Genomic DNA, 21,728 nt, shown 5'->3' on the forward strand with positions numbered 1-21,728 from the left:
CACAACTACTGAGCCCGTGTGCCACAACTACTGAGCCCACATGCTCTACAACAAGAGAAGCCACTGCAATGAGAAGCCCTCGCACTGTAATGAAGAGTACCCCCTGCTAGATGCAACTAGAGAAAGCCCCTGTGCAGCAACGAAGACCCAATGCAGCCAATAAATAAAATTAAAAAACAAAAAACAAAGCAAAAACCTAATTTGGATATGACCTCTAGAACTGTAAGAGAATAAACGTGTTGTTTTAAGCCAAGTTTGTGGTAATTTGTTACAAGCAGCAATAAGAAACTAATAAAATAGGAGTGAAAATTAGATCATTTATTTTGAAAAGCTGTTTGGCAGTATCTACAGAAGTTGAACATATGCCTGTTTCATGATTCACAATTCCACTCCTAGGTATGTACCCAACGGAAGTGTGTGTATATGTTCACCAAAGACATCTGCTATAATGTTCTTAGCAGCATTATTTGTAATGTCCTAAACCTGAGAATTACCCCAATGCATATCAGTAGTAAAATGAGTAACTGAGGTACATTCACACAGTGGAATACTATACAGCAAAAAGAATGAACAAACTAGGGACTTCCCTGGTGGTCCAGTGGTTAAGACTCTTCACTTCCACTGCATGTTCTGCAGCATGGCAAACAAACAAACAAATAAATAAAGCTAAATCCATAGATAGTATGCACCTCTTCAACATAATCTTGAGTGAAAGAAGCCAGAAACAGCATATTCTGTATGATTCAATTGCTATAAAGTGCAAATACAAGCCAAAGTACTCTATGCTGGTTGAAGCCACTACTTTGCCCCCTTGGAAGGGAGAAATATGAGTCTTCTGGCGAGCTGGTAATATTCTGTCTCTTGATCTTAATGATGCTTTAGTCTGAGCAAAATCGTTGAAGTTGTGAAATGTGCACCTATTAAATATCTACTATACGTTAACAAAAACTTTTTAATGAGGGAAAGGAGACCTGTGCCTTCATGCAAATTTGCCCAGTCCCTTCCTGTGAATCTCTGATCTCCCAAACAAATGGATGTGGGCAACAGGCAACCCAGATCTAGGATTTCAGCTCCGTAGAGCCCAACTCTGGGTTCAAGTGACCTGTGAAGTTGCTTAACATATACTTACTAAAGGGCCAATTTTAGCAGATTATTTTCTTAAATAAAGGAAGCCTGCTCAGAGTCCCCCGCTGAGGACTCAAAACTATATTATTTTTAGTTAACGTCATCTGAACAACAACAAAACCGGTCATGGTCTTTTCTCCACGAGGTGATCCCTGATAAATGCGTTAAAATCATTGCTTCTTTTTAATTTCGTCTCTCTTTAATTCCACAGTGGAGTCTAATACATAAAATATACGTTGTGGAATTTTAATTAATATGTTTTAATGTTTTAATAATAGTATAATAAAGTTATAAACTCATAAAAACAGACGAAGAACAGCTGCTCCCACGAATGCCTCAACCTGAAGTGAGACTCCGGCTTTACCAACAGAGGGTGCAGGGACGGGAAGGGGGAAGAGAGACCCGTGGGGGACAGACACACGGACCAGCGGGGGAGGGGTATGAACTGGAGGGAGGCATGCAGATATGGACGGGGGGAACCAAGGGCCGTTATGTAGGGGTGGCCGACGCCCTGCAGTGGAAAAGACCCTGCCATCCCAGTGCCGGGCCGAGTCGCCCCGCCCAAAGCGCGGTGGCCCGGGCTGGGGTGTGGGGATAGGGGGTGGGGGATACTCGTGGCGACGCAAGGCGGGGCTTCAGTGGCCACCCTCTGGCCCCCGGGGCCGGAACAGACTTTGGCCCCGCCGCCCCCACCTGCACAGCACGGCCCCGAGCCGGCGCGTCACTCCCGGCGGAAACGCCGCGCAGCCCGGGCGTCTGGCGAGGTGCGCGCCTCCCGGCCCCCGCTCCCACGCTCCGCCGCTCAGGTCCGCCGCCTGCATCTCTCCGCCGAGCAGGGGCGGGGACAGGGTGGCACCTACCAGGATCTGCGACTCGAGCCGCCGAGGAGCCACCGAAGACCACATCCCGGCCCGGACGGCGCCCTGGGGCCACCGGCGCGAAGGGTCCGAGGGGAACCGGGGAGGCGGGAGGCGCCCCGCCGACTCGACAGCGCGTCCCAGGTCAGCGTGCGGCGCGGGCTGTGAGGGCTGCACTTCGGGAAACTTTGGTTTGCGTGTTGGCTGCCGCTAGGAGGGCGCTTGGCGCGCAGCCCGGGCCCAGCGGCCTCCGTGCGCCCCGCCCGGTACGCTCAGGCCCAGGGAGCCGGCACCTCCCGCGCACCCTGGCACGGCAGGGACCTGGCGCCCGCCGAGGGCCGCCGGGGTGCAGGGCCCTGTCCAGACACTCTGCCCCGCCATCCCGGGCGCGCTCCACGGAGCCCACTCTCGCGCCTCCCGCAATCCCCGCCGGGTCCTGGCTCGGGCTTTGCGGCGGCGCGGGCTTGGACCCCGCCGGAATGCGGGTTTCGCCTCCTTCTCGGCCTTGCAGCGCTGGGGAAGTAATGAGGGCAGCCGGCGGCCGCGGGATGTCCGAGAGGATCCGGGCAGGGGCCACGCGGGCGCGGGTGGGCGCCGAAGCAGGAGCGGCGCGCGCTCGGCCGCAAGAACGCGCGGGTCGCAGGGGTGGACTTCGGCGCGTCTCCGCAGGTGCCTCCGGCCGCCTGGCGGCCGAAGGTGCAGGCGGGGCGCGGGGGGCGGGCTAGTGGGGGCTGCGGAACCGTTGCAGCCTCTGTTGTCACAAATGCGAGCCGCACAGGGGCCGGCAGCCGGGTCCCCGGAACCCGTTGGGGGCGCACATCTTTGGCACCAGGACCCCAGCCCCCTTGGCAGAGAACCGGGTCCAAAGGTGAGCCTGTCCCAGCATGGGGGCAATGGCTGCTCCCCTCGGGCGTGCCATTCCCAAAGGAGGGCCGTGTCCTCCGGGCGGGCGGGGAGGGACCGCTCCGCAGCGGCTCTGGGCAGACCCCCGTCTCGTGGATGGCGATCGCCTCAGCCCGCCAGCTGTGCCTTGGCTCAGACTAGGCGACGAAACGCGCATCCCGCCCCCATCGGTGTCCAGATGCCGTCGCCCCAGTCACCTTCCTTTGCCCTTCTCCGACCACACCTCGGGCTCGCTCCCTCCCCGCTCTCAGGAAAACCTGAGGAGACAACTCCGTTCTGGAGCCAGCGAGGACTGTGAAGACGCTGCCAGGATCCTCAGGAGTACTGGAAATCCCATCATCTTGGTTCCCTGAGACTTGGAGGTATAGGTTTGTGTGTCTTTAAGGGTGTGTGCCGGGAGGCGGGGCGAGGGGAGGTGAGGGGGGTGTCTCAGAGAGAGGTGAGGATGCAGCTCCCCCAGGCCCAGACCCAGAAACCTGGGGGACAGCGGCAGTCACTAGAAGTAACCAGCCCTTTTGGGGACGTGTGGGAAAGACAACAAACCTCACCAGCTACTCCTCCTTCTTGGGCAGTTTCTAAATATTTCTTACAAGCCGGTTTCCTGGGACAAGCTCCGCTTCATCGTTTGCTCTGGTTCTGGCCCTTTCCTTGCATGGGGAGGAGACACAGATTTTTGCTTGTTGCAGGCAGGCTTGCCTCATTCCAGCTGCAGCCCGCCTGGAGTGGGCTGCCCACTACAACTCTGGACTTCCTCAGATGTGTCTGGGAAGGGTAGGACAGTAGACCTCCAGTATCTGGCCTGTTCTAACTCAAGGCTGGACTCTTCTCTTGGACCTGTAGGCTCCCTTTGTTCCTCTCTAGGTGTGGCAGGCATCTCTACCCTTCACGCCTGCAGAAGAGTTGAGCATCAGATGACCTGGAGGTGATGACAGAGACAGCTTGGTGGGAGCCTGAGGCAGGGATGGATAGCTAACAGGAAGTGGGACTGGGGTGAAGAATGAAGAGTTTGTCGCAGATTTTTTCCAAGTGTGCACAGGAAGCACCCCCTATTGGGAGTGGAGCCTGGAATCCTACTGACAGGCTCCCCATGTGATTCTTAGGCCCACAGGGCGAGAACCTATTGGTATAGGCACCTTGGCCCCCATTCTCAGACCCCACTAGCCTAGAGCATTCATGTTTAGTGATAACATGTTTAGAAACTGACATTATTGAATTCCTAAGTGACAAGTACATTAGGATCGTCTAAAATCCTCACAATCATCTTCAGAGGCTCAGAGGAACAGCTTCTCAAGCGCTGGTAACTTGGGAGGATGCATACCCTGTTGCCTCCGCTGAGCGTGCTCTGGTCCCCTTGTGGGCAGCACAAAGACAAGGGCAGAGGTGAGGGGCTGAATTTGGAGCTTCAAACCCATTTGTTAATTTCCACCCCCCTTGCTGCCCTCCCCTCCATGGCCAGCTAAATTCCTTTTGGGGAGGGAGCATAGATCCTATTTGGAGGTGGAGTGAGAGGCTCAAAGGAAAAGTAAATTTCTTTCTAAATGACAGGAAAACTGGGGTAGCTTGGGGAGAAAAAGCCACAGGAAAGGCCAAGCCTATCATCTTCAAGATGGCTTTTAAAGCACCTCGGCCCATGTGGCACTGCTGTGTTAGCTACCACGCAAATCAGGTACTCAAAACAGAACCCTGCTCTGTGGGAAGCTGGCATCTAAGACGCAAAGAGACGTAAGGGAAGGGACACAGGAACATCTAGCTAAGTCCTGGTTAGCAGGCAAGTAAGAAAAGTGACTTTGGGAGTGCTCCTACCTTTCCCTCCTCAGCCACCTTATCTGCACAGAATGGAGTGGACCAGGTGAGTGCTGCCTTCCAACCCCAGCAGTCCTTACAGGGCAGGCTGCATCCTACACACACACACACACACACACACACACACACACAGAATTGCTGTGCACGGAATCTGCTGCAGACACTTTACAGACTCATAATCAGTGAAATATGATTAACTGCAGAAACACTGTGGGAATGTCTTTCTTAACAAGGAATTAAAAAACTAGACTCCAAATGGGAGAGATGTGTGGAACAAATTATTGGTATTTATGTGGCTCTGAATAGCTTTGATTTCCTTCAGTAGGAACTGACAGCTGGCTGACAGAAAACTCATCCAGGGAGAGAAAAGACATAAGTGAAGTATGAAATTTTGAATAACGTTTTCAGGTAACTTTCTATTTCCATTTAGAGTGGGTGTCTGGAGATACGAATGTAGTTATGCTTTGAATTGCTTCATTTATCGACAGATATTTTAAATAGGGCTCATAATTCTAAGATCCAGTGCTTTTTACTTCTTTTTCCTGCCTTCCAGTCCCCTGGGAGCTGGGAATTCCACCATTCAGCCTGTAGACTCGCACTTTCTCCTGTTTTCAGCACATGACCTCCAAGGCTGGAGCTTTCCTGATCAGTCTGTTCAGAGGATGAATCTTTGTTTTCTTGCCTGGAAGAGTGGCTGTCTACTTGGGGTGGGGTAAAGTTCTGGGGGTCCGGTTGTTCTGTCCAACCATCCTATCATGTTCAGCCCCATGCCTCATTGCCACTTTCAGTGTCATTTGGAACCTCCATGTCCTAAGCTTCCCATGTCCTGCAGGTAAGCTGGCTCCCTTCTAATTGGGGCCACCTCCCCAGGGGCTTTATGTTGTAGCCTCTGCTATGCTAAGGCAGTTTTTACCACTCCACCACCCTGCTCTGTCTCCACAGCTTGTTTGAAATTGGTCATCTGATGATATCTTTCTTCCAGTTTTCTTTGTTCTTCAGAATATATATCTTTTTTAAAAAATAAACTGTAATTTTAGTGGGGCCTTGGGAGATGGAGAGAGGCACTAAAAAAGTAGAGTAAATGTACCATGATGAATTACAAGCAAAGTCAAAGACATTCTGATTTTAAAATAAAAAGCAATTTATCCAGTTGTTTAATAATTAACATCTTATAGTAATGCTGAAATTATTGTACTTGGAAATTATAAGGAAAATGCGCTTAAAGGATATCTTTTTTCCACAGTTCACTACTTATGTCCCATTTATGTTTACAAAATATAATTTACAGATTCTAAAAAAACATTTTAAATGTTTCATGTTATTTAAATAACCTGTGGATTAGAGACATGATAAAAATAAAAGATGGCTAGGAACTTCCCTGGAGGTGTAGTGGTTAGGACTCTGTGCTCCCAATGCAGAGGGCCTGGGTTTGATCCCAGGTCGAGGGGAACTAGATCCCACATACATGCTGCAACTAAGAGTTCTCATGCCGCAACTAAGGAGCTGATGAGCTGCAACTAAGGAGCCCGGCTGCCGCAATTAAGACCCAGTGCAACCAAATAAATAAATATTTTGTAGAAAAAGATGGCTAAATTCTGAGATAAAAATTTTAAAAAGCAGAATGCAGTGAGCAGGAAGGCACAACAGGAAAGTCTTTTTCTAGATGTTGTCTGATTTTATTCCCAGCCTCCAGGGGATGAATATTTCATGATTGCCTTCTGAAGATGAGGAACCCAAGACTCTGAGAGGCTGAGGGATTTGACCAGGGCACACAGCTAGTAGTTAGGAGAGTCAGGATGAAAATCTGGGTCCAGCTGAACTTCGAACTTTCTCCAATTGAACTGCTATCTATTTGGAAGGTGTAACTGAACTGGGGAATCATTTATAAGCTCGATAACAGCAGAGTCTGAATGAATATTAATACAGTATTAGCATTAGGTCCTTGGTGAGGATGTTTCAAAGGAGGAGACAGAAGGCAGGAATGTTTCTGAAGTAGGATGATTGTAGGTTGCAGCAGTGGTCTTCCTCCCAGGTGGGGCTTACCTCTATAGAGTAGATGAGTCCGACTTCGATATCAGCATTTTTGACGTGCGAATGGATGAGGTGAGATAAAAGAATGGACTGAAAGAGGGTGAAGGCATGAAGACAAGGGGATTATTCCAATAAACTACTGATTACAAACTGAGACATTAGGAAACCTAACGTGTATACACATGGAGAATAAAGTACCTGATGACTTTTTTTCTGAAAAATGTAATGCTTTATTAAATGTGAACAGTTTAAAAAGTGAGCACTCCAGTGGGCCTTAGAAGGTTTTGTAACGAGCAAAGTGTAAGCTTTTGTTGTTTTTGCTTCACCAGCCCTGCAGTCCTCGGGTGGGGTCTCCCTACGGCCTCATGGTAGATATATTCGCTAGTTGCCACCGGCTAGTGGTGCCACTGCCCAGCTTCTCTGAGGCCCTGGAGCCCACAGCAGCCTCTCTTTTCTCAGGACCGTGGTGGGGCTGCTGCCCGCCTCGGGCATCCCAATCAGCGCCCCCTTTTCTCCCAGAACCTCCTGACGCCAACTGTGGGAGGGAAACTTATGGCAGGAAGTGGCCAGGTTTAGCACTGTGGAGAAAGGTCTTTACATAGGATAAATGAAAAAGTTTGAATGTCTTTCCAAAACATTCTTTTAAGACTTTTTTTTTTTAAACAAGATTGGCTCCCATACTAGAAACTATATGAAAGTTTAATATGGAAATCTGGTATCTGGTAACTGGTTCTCATTTGAATATCTGTTTTTCAAATGCTACTTTTGGTCAAAGGTTTTTTACATGATTGATACTGTTATCTGTTCTTGAATGGCAGTTACTCAGTAGGTTCTATATTTTATATTATGTTGCAGCTCATTTCAATAAGTCTCTTTGCTTTATTAAACCTATTTGTATATGAAAAATGCTAAAAGAAGGTTTCTTTTGTGATCACTGTCTCATGTGAGCTCTTTTCAGATGTTTTGCATTAAGAATAAACCTCTGGGTTGGGACCCAGTCTGTCACCTTAACCTTAAACTCCTAAGTAGCTGAGTTGCAGGTATGTCTGGCTCTGGAATAGCTTTTTTAGAACGCTGCACGAGGGACAAAAATCATGTATTTCATGTGTTAACCTTCATTGTATTTATGGATGTATATATTTAGTGGTTGTTCTTTGCTTAACATTATGAATTAAACTAAAGTGGAAATGAATAAGTATATTGTTTTGAATTCTGCCTATCAGGAGCTGACTAGTTGAAATTCCATAAATAATATTGATAACACCACAAAAAGTGATTTATGTTGTGAAAACTAAGACCTAACGTGGCTCTTTATAAATTTTAATTATGAAACATTCTTACACAAATGCTATGTTCTTTTTTGTATATATGTCCCATTTTACAATAGAGAGTGGTAGTATCATACAGATGAGTATATGAAATATACTGTTTGAAGAATAATGAAATGGACACCTATATACATACCACCCAGGTTGAGATACAGAACATTACCTGAACCTTAAAAGCCTCTGTGTGTCCCTCTCAAATTGCATTATTCTCCTTATCTCTCACCAAGAGGTAATTTAGTCTTGACTATTGTGTAAATCACTCCCTGTGCTTTTTTGTTTTCTGAGTTTCCCACTTGCATGTGATCCTTAAGTTAGTTAATTGTTTATTTTTGGAAAACTGGGTAGCAAGCACAAAATTAGATGACTAAAGAAAGATCAATATTGACAATATAAGGCAAAAGTTCTCCGGAGAAGATAAGTTGGACAGTCTCTAGATCTGAGTTCAGCTCAGCATTCCTGAGCATTCACAAGAGCCCCTCTGGGCAAGGTCATGAGTGAGTCCTGAGAAACACGGGTCTTACCATGGCAGGGCTTCTGGCAGGCTGCATTGTAGAGCAGGTACTGGATATGCAAAGGCAATGGATTTTGAGTCTCCTAAGTTTACCATGATTTATCCCCAGATCTCAGAGCAGACCAAAGTAGAACATTTGAGAGGGGCTGAAGTGAGTGCCAGTGGCTGCCCCAGAAAGCAGAGCATGGAGGGGAGAGCAGAGATATGGTCAGGGCAAAGCAAGTCGATTAAAGAACTGAGGTTAGACTCACCTGGGCATTTGGTCCTCAGTTAACCAGATGGTAAAACGGCGGTATGATCTCAGAGAGGATGTCTGTGCACATCCGTTATCCTGGCATCTCCCCTCACCATCTTCTTGGGGATTTTCAGGGCCTTTCCACTATGATGATCTCCAGATCTCATTTCTTCTTTCTTGTTCCACCATTTCATCGTGATAGATTATATTCTTTAGTAGATTCTGGAGAGTGTATCCCAATTCTTGACTGATGGTTTGGCTAGATAGAGAATTCTAAGGTGGGAGTCATTTTTCCTTCAGATTTTAAAAAATATTCCTCCATTGCCTCTCATTATTGTTGTCAGTATATCTGAGTCCACTGTAATTCTTGATCCTTTAGTAGGTGACTTGTCCATTGCACTCCCCACCACCTGCCTCCAAGCTTGTGGAATCTTCTTTGTTCTCAGTGTTCTGTAAATTTACAACCATGTGCATGGTCAGGGTCTGTCTTCATCCATTGTGCTGTGTTCTAATTGGAGCCTTTCAACTTGGGAACTCATGTTCTTCACCTCTAGACAGTTTTCCTGGTCTTACTCACCATTTCCTCTCCTGCTCGCCCCTGCCTCCACCCCCACTGTTTTCTCTTGCAAGAACGTCTATTAATTGGATCTTGGACTTCCTGATCTTGTCCTCTAATTTTCTTGTTTTTTTCTTTCTATCCTTTTTGCTTGACTGCGTTAGAGATTTTATCAGTGTTATTATTCAACCCTTCTATTGCGTTTTGCAGTTTGTATTATGTTTTTATCTTTTGAGAGCTTTTAATGATCTCTTAATATTCTTTTTAATAGACTCTTATCCTTGTTTCATGGTTATAGCATCTTCTTATCCCTTTGAGGATAATGAATTTGAAGTTTTCTTTTTCAGGACTAATATCTATCTTCTCCAAGTTGCTTTTTCTATTTGTTCTGGTCTCTATCTTTAATGTAAGAGGCTTTTTTGCTTTCATGCTCATGATTAAAGGGCTTGGATTAAAACGCTAATGTGAAAAAAAAAAAAGCTAATGTGAAGATTTGAGCACATGAGTGACCTTTAAGCCACACTGTGGGATGATCTGGGTGGCATGTTGGGGAATCCCTGTGATCAGTACTCTTAGGTATTTTCTCCTTGGTAGGTCAGATTCTTGAGAGAAGAGTATAGCAGTTTTCTTCTGAATAAAGATATGGCGACCATTGTTCTTGGAGCTGAGTTGGGGGAGAAGGCTGTGGGTCCCTTCACTCAATGGTCAGTAAGCATACCTTCACTTATTCTCCTATTTTCTTGTCCTCAAACCTGCCTAGTGCCTCTCAGTCCAGAGACTCTCTGTTTCACCATTTCTGGAGGATAAAACCACTGGACATCTTTTGAGGTGGGAGAGGGGCAGTCTTCTGTCTCCTAGTGGCTTGGCATGGAGGAGCACTTCTCCAACTTTAATGTGCATGCAGATCACCTGGGGATCCAGTTGAACTGTAGTCTCTGACTCAGTAGGTCTGGGGTGGAGCCTGAGATTTTGCATATTTAACAAGGTTCAGGTAACGCTGCTTTGCTGGTCCAAGGTAGGATCACCACACTTCCTGTAGCAAGACCTAGGGATCTAACTGCCTTTCTAACAGCTTTTCTCCTAGCCCTCCTTATTTAGCTGTACTCTTCACTCCATAGTGCTAGAGCCTCCTCCTGCCGCCTCTTTCAAGGATTCTGTAGTGTACACAGGCTTAGTTCTCAGCTCTGCCACCGATGACTCGAGGCACAGCCTTTTCAGGTTGGCTGAGTCATTTACCACTAGCCCATCTGCTTTCTGGCTTCCAAAATGTTGCCGTTATTGTCTCTCCTTTTCCTGCTATCTATCTTTGTGAGTTTATGTCTTAAAAAAAAATCTTTACTTTTAGTGGGTTTCAGGAGGGGGCAAAATTAGATGTGTGTATTCTGCCATACCACCCTAACTATACCCATCTGCTAGAATATTTTCCTGCAGTTTGGTTATAGTATTGGTATAGAGCCTGATTTGTGGTAAATAACTGTGCTATTTTAAGCCTGTAGGTCTTTGCATAAGGAGCGTTCTCCTTTCCTCCTTTTTCTTCCTGCCAAACTCTTTCGCAGTCTTCAAGGCTTAGCTCAAATGGCTGGCCTCTGTGAAGCCCCCTTCTGTCCTCAAACCATTAAAGTCTGTGTGTTCCCATGACTTATCTCTTCCAAACAGCTGTGTAACCTCTTAAGGGATAGGGCCTGTACCTTTGTAGCTCAGCGCCCAGCACATATTAGGAGCCTATAGTTGTTTAATTATTGAATTAATTTCTGTGTGCGTATCTTTCCCCTTTTTTCTTCACTTTCTTTCTGCTCTCTTTATCTCTTCTTTCTTGTAAGAAGTCATTATACTTATTATCTATTCTACTATCCAATAGAAATTCATGTCCCATATTCTTAATTTTAAAAGTAAATGAGTAGAATAAATAATACTGCTTGATTCCTCAAAGCTACCCAATTCAATGAAATAGATTTAAGTATTATATAAACTTTTATTTGATTTTTCTCCCCAGCTCTAAGGATTGTTACAGGACTAACATTTCCTTGGCTCTCGATAAAGACATAATTCTTATCACCTAAGGAAATTATCTGTTGAATAAGTTTAAATCTAAGTTATTATTAATAATTTATTTATTGGCCATGCCACGTGACTTGTGGAATATTAGTTAACCAACCAGGGATTGAACCCAGGCCCTCAGCAGTGAGAGCACAGAGTCCTAACTGCTGGACCACCAGGGAATTCCTGAATTGAAATTATTTAAATAAATGAAACAAATAATTTTAGTTTTAATAATAATAAAATGTTTTTAAAGTCTATACGTCTTCATTTGTTTCTAGCCTAGAAAACTTTTTTGGAGCAACTGTCAAAATTTAACTCAATAGTATGTTGTTAACCCCATAACCTAGTCAGTGTATGATTTAAATAATGGAATCAAGAAAAATGCATAATCACATGCTCACCGTTCCTCTCTCACTGTGAATTCCAGACAGTGTCAGTTATTTTAACATCTTGTTGTCCAGATATTTTTCATCCTTTAAAAGAAACATCGAAATGCCCCTCAAATTGAAAATTTAGATCTTAATTGCATTATTTAACTGAAGAGCATGTTTAAGTAATTTAATACTAAAAAGTATTTTATGCTAAGCTATCATAAACATGCTCTATTTTAGTTGATTGAGTTGCAATTACATAGAATTTTGGCTTTTTTGCTTAAATTTGCATTTTAATATTACTTTTAAAATATTTTTCACAAGTAGAAAATAAGAGGATTATTGTTTAATTAATGTGGGATTTAGAGAAGTCCTGGGCTAGTGTTATGTCATAAATATTCAATGAAGATTTGGGGAAAGTAAATTTTAGTTTGAACTCCCCTAAATGTTACTATTCTAATTTTTTTTATTTTGCTCTGTATTTATTAATAAAATAATCTTATTTATGTCTTCTCTATCTATCCATTTATCTTTATCTAATTTTCGGAAGGTAATTGTGAATAACAACATGAATATAAATTGGGACGTTGATTCTGGCTAATTTTTTGTTCTTCATCTTCTTTGATAACCAGGTATTGATTCTGACTTTTGAAGATGGATGAAGGTGTAGAAATTTCCAGCGATGGAAATTCCCTGATCAAAGCGGTCCATCAGAGCCGGCTTCGCCTTACAAGACTCTTGCTGGAAGGCGGTGCCTACATTAATGAGAGCAATGACCGAGGGGAAACACCTTTAATGATTGCTTGTAAGAGCAAACATGTTGATCACCAGAGTGTCAGTAAAGCCAAGATGGTTAAATACCTATTAGAAAACAATGCTGATCCCAACATACAGGACAAATCTGGGAAAACTGCTTTGATGCATGCTTGCTTAGAAAAAGCTGGTCCTGAAGTTGTTTCTCTGCTTCTAAAGAGTGGGGCTGACCTCAGCTTGCAAGACCACTCTCGTTACTCAGCCCTCGTTTATGCTATAAATTCAGAAGATAGAGAGACCCTGAACGTTCTACTTAGTGCTTGCAAGGCAAAAGGGAAAGAGGTCATTATCATAACGACAGCAAAATCGCCCTCTGGCAGACACACTACCAAACAGTACTTAAATATGCCTCCTGTGGGTGTGGATGGGTGTCATTCCCCAGCCACCTGTGCCACTCCTTCAGAAATAGACTTAAAAACAGCCTCATCGCCACTTTCGCGTTCTTCTGAAACTGAAATGACACTTTTTGGCTTTAAAGATCTGGAGCCCGCAGGAAGCAGTGATGATCTGGGGGACCCAGGCTCCCCTGTGAGGAAGCCTGCTGTGGCCCCTAATGGGCCCACGCTACCTCAGGCTCCACACTGGATCAAGAGTACCCCTTCATTAATGCACCAGAACAGAGTGGCCTCCTTACAAGAGGAGTTCCAGGATATTACTCCAGAGGAAGAATTATCCTACAAAACCAATGGGCTGGCACTTTCCAAGCGATTCATCACTAGGCATCAAAGTATTGATGTAAAAGACACTGCACATTTGCTAAGAGCCTTTGATCAGGCCAGCTCAAGAAAGATGTCATATGATGAAATACATTATCAATCATTTTTTTCGGAAGGAAATCAGCAATGCATTGACATCCCGGTTGACCAGGACGCAGACTCTAACCAGGCAGTATTTGTTTCCACCTTAAGAAGTATAGTTCAAAAAAGAAACTCAGGAGCAAATCACTATAGTTCTGATTCCCAGCTCTCAGCTGATCTTACCCCTGCAACTTTAGACGATGGCAAAGCACTTACAGGAAAGAAAAAGATCCTCTCGCCATCTTCTTCTTTGTTGTCAGGATCCAAAGAATTGTTGGAGAATATCCCCCCAGGTCCCCTGAGCCGGAGAAATCATGCCCTTTTAGAAAGGCGCGGTTCAGGAGCTTTCCCTCTAGATCACAACATTACACAAACCAGACCAGGATTTCTGCCACCCTTAAATGTGAATCCTCACCCTCCCATCTCAGATATCAATGTCAGCAACAAGATTTCCAGCCTTCTTTCTTGTGGTCAAAAAGTGCTTATGCCAACAGTTCCTATTTTCCCCAAAGAATTCAAAAGTAAAAAAATGTTGTTAAGGAGACAATCATTGCAAACAGAACAAATTAAGCAATTAGTTAATTTTTAAGAGACGGCTAGAAAATACATTCTGTTCACGTCTATGTCAGAGAAATATGGAACTAGAGAAGAAAATTCAAATGTTCATCCTTTTAAATAGTTTAATTGGTTAGTCCATAATAGTTAGGGGTATCAAAATGTACTGTGTACCATCGTACTAGGCACCGTGAATATACAAATAATAGGTTTTTGCTAAGAGAATTCTCTCAAAATTAAAACTATTTTTTTCAAAACCTTCAATGTGTAACAACCTTCATGTGATCCAAGTTTCTAATTTAAACAAAAATAAGCAAAGAAAGAAGGTCACATATGTTGGAGATAACTTTAAAAATTTCAGATTTGCCAAGTATTTTATTAGGAAACATTGTGTTCAAATCAGTTTTTAAAAAAACACTTCAAGATAGTAATTTTCCATGATGCCAACAGCATAAAAGAAAACATTAACAGCTATAAAGTGTTCTATGATCAATAAGCCTAAGCTACAAAGAAAGAATGAACTAATTCTTGAAATATGTTGACTAGCAGGTAGGTGACAATTTAATTAACATTTTAAAAGGTCAACCATTATAGTAGACGAGGCAGCTAGTCAGTGTCAGCTTAATCAGTGTCAAAACTGGCAGATCTGAGTTTTATAAGCTAGTAATAATCTGTGCCAAGTGTTTGTGTGCTGTTTTTTGCTTTGCTTTGTTTTTTTAATGTTATTTTATGAAATTCTTCCTTCTCCATATCTTTTAATTCCTATTGTTTTTGAAGCTTATTCATAGGTTCCCAATAGCAAGATAATGCAAAATTTAAAAAGCATTTCTCGTTTTCTTATATCAAAATATTCTTGTCTTTTTAAAGACAACCAAAAAAAAAGAAGTTCGGGATTTATCACAAATAGGGACTAAATGCCTGCTTTGTTGTAAAAAAGAAAAACTGATTATTAGATAATCTTAGGTTAGCTAAAATTAAGAAAGCCAGTAGAAATTTAATTACAAAATGTATTAAGTATTCGGTCAATTTTAAACAATATCTTTTTTATTTCTGATATATAATTATTAGACATTTATATAATTAGAATAATAAGGATAATTTCCTTAGTGTGACATTCCAATCATCTAGTATTTAGGACCGGTGAATAACTTCTAACAAAATAAATGAATACCATGCTAATACCATAAAATATTATAAAATGACTATATTATCTGTATGATTTCAAAGTATGGTGTTAATACAGAGTCCTTATTTCAATCTAGCAGTTTTACAACAAAGAATAAGTCAAACTATACAAAACCTGAGTGTATTAATTTGGTAGATCCTAGCAATTGGCATAATGCTTTTCTTCATAATTTGATATAAGCAAGTTATGTACATAGTAATTATTTAATTGCTTGTGGCTTTTATTTGAAAATAGTAACTGTAAGTTCTCCATTTAATGTTTTGAAAAACGTTAATATTAATTGCTCTAGAAGTATTTTTTGATTCAAAACTTAGAATTGTACCTGATGTTTATAGTAACTAAACCCTTTTTGCAAGTTTAATATTGAGAAAAGTTCCTGGCTTTAAGTTGTAAGGATACAGTTTGGAAGAATATATAGCTAGATTAGTTCATAAACAAAGTGGTATCAATAAAGATTTAAATGTCATTTTGAGTATTGGTGATTTTTACTTACCTCAAATACTAATAACAAATATTTCAACATAATCTGAAGAGACATTGTGCCACATATGTTACTTTAAGTAAATAGAAAACTAAGAAAGAATAACTTTTTTTTTGCTATTCTCATCCCAACATGAAAAGAATATTTAATAAGATTAAAACTTTGTTGGCCATATTTGGAAGTTTTTAGTCTTCTGGCATTCCTAGGAACATTTTAGGGGCTGAGCTTGTTTGAGCTTGGTTGTAAAGTCATCCTGTGGGGCTCAATTGAGATTAGACAGCTGACCTTAAATGCTGAAAGGACTGATGACTGATTTAGTCTAAATCCCCCCGATTAAGAAAAACTAGAACCAGAAATTTGAAGTTACAGAAATATTTCAACTCTTTTACCTACTAGAGCTATCCATCTATGGAAAACTCTATCCTAGGAGGATAAGAACCACTTTTGGAAATAGGCTGAGAATAGATGTTGATCAGAGATTTAACAAAAGAGATTCTTTTTATTGAATAATCTTTAAGGTCTTTTCAACTTTGAAGGTTCTTTGAGACAGGCTTTACTTATTAAATTCTGGATTCACTGGGACAAGTTGGAAACTAATGATTGAAATTACATTTTTTAATTTCAAGCATCTACACGACTTCTTAGCTTTATTTTCACATTTATTAAGTGTTAGTGGCACAAATTTAAATTTTGTCAGGCAACACATTTCAGAAAGGATCTTCTCAATTCCTCCCCCCCCACCCAAAATTGCTATATTATCCCTGCAGCTTTAAGTCCTATAAATGTGAAAAATCTGACATCCAAGGGAAGAACAATTTCACCAAGGGATTCTATCACAGTCCACTGAAATGGAAACTGATAACTACCTGGTCATTCCAGGCTCCTTCATAAGAGAAAAAGGGGTCATGACGTTTGTTGGAATAATTCTCAGAACTACAAATAGTGGAATTTGAGGAATTCACTGGGGACCCCCTTGTATTATCATAGCCAGTGGTAAATATAGGCTATCACAATCCCACACAGGCAGGAGCATCACGGCCTCAGACTTCTCAAGAATGAAGAGGTGGGGGTACACCACCAGCTATGTTCTTGACTATTTCTGCCCTCAGCTGTTGGAAGGGGCAGCCTAAGGTATCATATGACCCCACGGGTTCCCTTCCTCCCCAACAGTAAAGTGGACCAAGGATGGACAAGCGACCCAAAGGAACAAAGCCAGAAACTGGGATGAACCAATGGGGTTTTCTCTCAGTAATCTGAATTTGTTCTGTGGAGCACTGGAGTGCATGACCTTCCACTGCTGAGGACCCTGTCTTAGTTCTTGCCGGTCCTGCAGCCTACATGTTCAGCTTTTCCCTACATTTTCTGGATATGTCTCTTTATGGTAAATTTCTCCCTAGCCGCAGTCATTTGAGTTAATTTGAGTAGGATCCTATTATCGCATCCAAAATGTTTCTGAGCAGTTCAGTCTGACATAAAGCAGTATCAGTTGGATCAAAATGGAAAATATGGTCCACAAATAAGATAATCATTATCGGAACACGGACTGTATGGCTCCCACAAAGAAAGTTCCAACCTACAGCGCAGCTTTGGCACCTAACGATTCAGCTTGGAAGAGCGTATCAGGAGTGAGCGTCTTTCTTCACCAGGGACCATAGCATGTCACGTAGGCTCTTTAGAATGATGCCTGGCATGCAGCACGCTCTCCAGCTTTCTACTGCTTATCACCATCATAAATATGAGGATAAGGACTTCTGGAAAATCCAGAAAACACTTGACAAATTGGTGAGACAATGGTTATAATTATTCTCTTTCCCCTACAAAGTTCCAAATGGGTTATTTAATACATCCCTTTTAACTCAAAAACAAATATACTTTTTGTACTGTTTGAGTTTTCAGAAACCACCTATATATATATTTTTTCAGTTTAAAGACTAATAGGGAATTCCCTGGCAGTCCAGTGGTTAGGACTCCAAGCTTTCACTGCTGAGGACCTGGGTTCGATCCTTGGTCAGGGAGCTGAGATCCCACAAGCTGCACAGCGCAGCCAAAGGAAAAAAAGTTAAAATATCTTGAGACATTCACATTTTATGGTCTTAGAACTCCTTACAGTCTTCAGGACTTCCCTGATTGTCCAGTGGTTAAGACTCCGCACTCCCAATGCAGGGGGGCCCAGGTTCAATCCCTGGTCAGGGAACTAAAGATCTTGTGTGCCACAACGAAGACCAGCGCAGCCAAATGAATAAATAAATAAGTATTTTAAAAAAACCAAAACTCCTTACAGTCTTAAAAATTAGGACCTCAAAGGATTTTTGTTGTTTTTTGTTTTTTTAAATTTAGGTTATGTGTATCAATGTTTTACTACATTAAAATTTAAAACTGGGAAATTTTTTAAATATTGTTTTAAAATGACAAACCCATTACACGTTAGCATAAATATTTTATGAAGAATAACTACATTTTCCAAAATACATTTAGTGAGAAGAGTGGCACTGTTTTATGTTTTTGCAAATCTCTTTAATGTTTGGCTTAATAGAAAACAGCTGGATTTTCTTCTGTGTTTCTGCTTCAGTCTGTTGTAATACGTTTAGTTGAAGCATAAGAAGAAAATATGGCTTCACACAGATATGTAGTTGGAAAAGGAAGAAATAATCTAATAGGCTTTTCAGATAATTGTAGATAGTTTTTTCCTCATACTATATTTCAACTTGGTAAGTGGTAGTTTCTTAGAAGGTTATAATGTACAATCTGAAACCACACCAAGGAACTTCCATTTTCTGTTACACTAAATTTCACTGCTCTGTCTCGCACTTTGAATGGATTCCTTCCCCAAGCAAGACCTTATAATGTCGTGCACTAGTCTTTTGGAAAATTTTGATTGCTTGAGTTATGCAGACCTCCCAAGTGTTGACACATTTCACTATATACCATAAAAAAAATATTTATTAATATCACCACTGATACCAAAGTCTTCAAGTATAGGAATTGTCAAGCTCACAATGATGGGTTCAAGTTTAGCCAAATTCTAATTTTTCATATAAAAACTCAGGTTTTATTATTGGCAGCAGATACTCTCAGTTGTTTTCCTTCAAGTGACGAGCTTACTTTGTTGATTTTTGAGAAAATATCTGCCAAATACTCAAGACTAAATAACTGGTCTGTCAGTTATTCTTTCAAGTATAAATATTTTTTCCATGAAAAAAATGGCTAGTTCAGTTTGCAACAAGGGCTTTTCTTTAAGACAACCACTGAACTTCAGTATACAGCAGAACTGTACTATGTTTACCTCACATTCTTCACATGAAATATTAAACAGATGTGTACTCAAGGTCAAGATTTACTAAAATAATTTTTGCTGAAGCATTGATGACATTCCTGTCTTTTTTGGTTTGTTTTTAATATGTGTGGCAGTGAAGAATATGATTGATAGTTGATGCCATGAATTTGATTCATATTAAGGCATCAATAATTTAACCTACTATTCTTTTTTCCACCATCACCGCAAATGTCAACACAGTGAGACAGGCGATTTAACAAATGGTTTTGACCTCTTCCATCTTCTAAAAGCATCTCAGTGGAACTGAGGGGTTTGTGGGCCACACTGTAAGAACAGTTGGTCTAAGAGAATTACAGAGGTTTTGTGTCATCCATCCATGTATCCATTCATCCATCCTTTGTTAAAGGCCTTTCTGACCAGGTATCATATAAAAATGAATAATTTCTTCCCCCCAAAACAGCACAGTTGAAGGCAAAATACAAACCCATAAAATAATTATAGTCTAGCAGAGGATGTACATCAGGAGAAAGCCCTGGGGAAGTCATGAAAGACTCTTTATAGGAACCTTGGCTTAGGGGCAGAGATCAACGAGCTCTGTGAAAAGGTCATGCCCTTCAACTTTAATTCAGAATTTTTTATTAGCTCTTGAGTTCACAAAGTGGAAACAGACTCTCAAAACAAATATTTCAATTGAATTTTCTGAATTCTTACTCCATTATATGACCCCAAGAAGTGGATAAAGTAGAAAGGGACAATGACCAGCCTTTATGAAGATTCTATAGCAGCAACCAAACCTGGAATAACTCAGCTGCCAAATTTAGTCATCCTGGTCCCTTTCACAAGCAGAGGCACAGAAACAAAAGCCTCCCTAGAGGACAGGAGGTTGGGTGAGCCCCTTTCAAGGCCTGCCTGATTTCTCTCTACTCTGATGGTTAGACTGTGGGGGTAGCTTTCATTGCTTAATATTATGACAATTAAAAATATGTAGTAAAGTAGCAATTACTCGGTGGGGGGTGTAGTTCTTTAAGAAACTGTTAGAATTAAAGAGCATCCTTTCTGAAGTCAGAGTGGGAGGTGAGTTTAGGGGCAGGAAGATGGGGTTTTCATTTTTTCTTCCCAAATTGGTATAAAGTAGCAATGTCAACAAATCACTGAGAAATATAGCTAGACCTGGCCTCTGGTCTGTCCTGTTTGGGTCCGTGGCACCACCTGATGCTCTGTTACCCAAGCCCAAAATATGTATATCAGACTCTTCCTTTTCCCCCATACTTCCCATTCAACTAGTTTACAAACTCTTACAAGTTCTTCCTTCTTAACGTTTCCTCTGTGTCATGAGCCTTCCCATCCCCTTTTGCCACCACCTTAACTCAGGGCATCCTCGCCTTTCACTTCAAGAATTCTAAGACTCCTTCTCACATACAGATGGCCAACAAACACATGAAAAGATGCTCAACATCACTAATCATCAGAGAAATGCAAGTCAAAGCCACAATGAGGTATCACCTCACACCGATCAGAATGGCCATCTTCACAAAATCTGGAAACAACAAATGTTGGAGAGGGTGTGGAGAAAAGGGAAGTCTCCTGCACTGTTGGTGGGACTGTAAGTTGGTACAGCCACTATGGAAAACAATTTGGAGGTTCCTTCAAAAACTACAAATAGAACTACCATATGATCCAGTAATCCCACTCCTGGGCATATACCCAAAGAAAACCATAATCCCCAAAGAAACTTGTACCATAATGTTTATTGAAGCACTATTTACAATAGCCAGGACATGGAAGCAACCTAAATGCCCATCAACAAATGAATGGATAAAGAAGATGTGGCATATATATACAATGGAATATTACTCAGCTATAAAAAGGGATGAGATGGAGCTATATGTAATGAGGTGGATAGAACTACAGTCTGTCATACAGAGTGAAGTAAGTCAGAAAGAGAAGGACAAATATTGTATGCTAACTCACATATACGGAATCTAAAAATGGTACTGATGAACTCAGTGACAAGAACAAGGAAGCAGATACAGAGAATGGACTGGAGAACTCGAGGTATGGGAGGGGGTGGGGGGTGAAGGGGAAACTGAGATGAAGCGAGAGAGTAGCACAGACATATATACACTACCAACTGTAAAATAGTCAGTGGGAAGTTGTTGTATAACAAAGGGAGTCCAACTCGAAGATGGAAGATGCCTTTGAGGACTGGGGCGGGGAGGGTGGGGGGGACTCGAGGAGGGGGAAGTCAAGGAAGGGAGGGAATATGGGGATATGTGTATAAAAACAGATGATTGAACCCGGTGTACCCCCAACAAAATAATTTAAAAAAAAAAAATTCTAAGACTCCTTCTCATGCCATTGGAATCACCTTTGAAACACTCAAAACTGATAATGCTTCCTTGCTTAAAATGGTATGATGATTCCCACAGCCTGAGAGAAAAGAAACAAACCCCTGAGCTTGGAAAGTGATTCTGGTCCCTGCCTAAATGTTGAGTTTCAAAATACAATGCCTCCACAAACTTTTTTGAACAAGTCAGATCAGGCTCTTTCCCACTTAGAGTTCCTTTGCTCATGTGACTCTGAAAGGCCCTTCCCTCTGTCTACCTGGTGAATCTTACTCAAGTATTCTCTCCCAACCAGAAAAGACTGTTGTCTCTTACCACAACCTGGTGTATAGTTCCATCACAGGAGTTACAGCAAATATCCAACTTACTGTTTACAAGTCTCTCTTTCCCTATCAGATGGTAAGATCCTTGAGGTAGGAATCACTTCTGAATTATGTATACAACCTCAGCCTATCAGACATCAACTAGATGTCCCCTTCTCTCCCCTCAGAGTTCCTACTGAGTCCTGAAGTCCTGT

General features: G+C 42.1%; 1 protein-coding gene across 4 annotated transcripts; it reads left to right on the plus strand.

The window, feature by feature from the left end:
* The first annotated feature begins 2,015 nt into the window (after positions 1 to 2,015).
* Positions 2,016 to 15,486, plus strand: ANKRD34B (ankyrin repeat domain 34B). 4 transcript variants are annotated; one of them, XM_057698052.1, is made up of 4 exons: positions 2,016 to 2,126; positions 3,137 to 3,247; positions 5,011 to 5,096; positions 12,393 to 15,486. In XM_057698052.1, exon 4 carries the CDS (start codon positions 12,415 to 12,417, stop codon positions 13,957 to 13,959), a length of 1,545 nt encoding a protein of 514 aa, XP_057554035.1. In that variant the 5' UTR covers positions 2,016 to 2,126; positions 3,137 to 3,247; positions 5,011 to 5,096; positions 12,393 to 12,414; the 3' UTR covers positions 13,960 to 15,486. The 4 variants fall into 4 exon arrangements, with proteins under 4 accessions (XP_057554035.1, XP_057554042.1, XP_057554052.1 ...); XM_057698059.1 differs by having other exon boundaries at positions 5,014 to 5,096; XM_057698069.1 differs by lacking the exon at positions 2,016 to 2,126 and adding an exon at positions 2,717 to 2,850.
* The last annotated feature ends 6,242 nt before the right edge of the window (positions 15,487 to 21,728 follow it).

This window comes from Hippopotamus amphibius, chromosome 1 (assembly GCF_030028045.1).
Source record: "Hippopotamus amphibius kiboko isolate mHipAmp2 chromosome 1, mHipAmp2.hap2, whole genome shotgun sequence".
NCBI lineage: Eukaryota > Metazoa > Chordata > Mammalia > Artiodactyla > Hippopotamidae > Hippopotamus > Hippopotamus amphibius.

Bases quoted from the DNA above. Each gene is read 5' to 3' on its own strand.
- ANKRD34B (XM_057698052.1), top strand. From the start codon at position 12,415: ATGGATGAAGGTGTAGAAATTTCCAGCGATGGAAATTCCCTGATCAAA.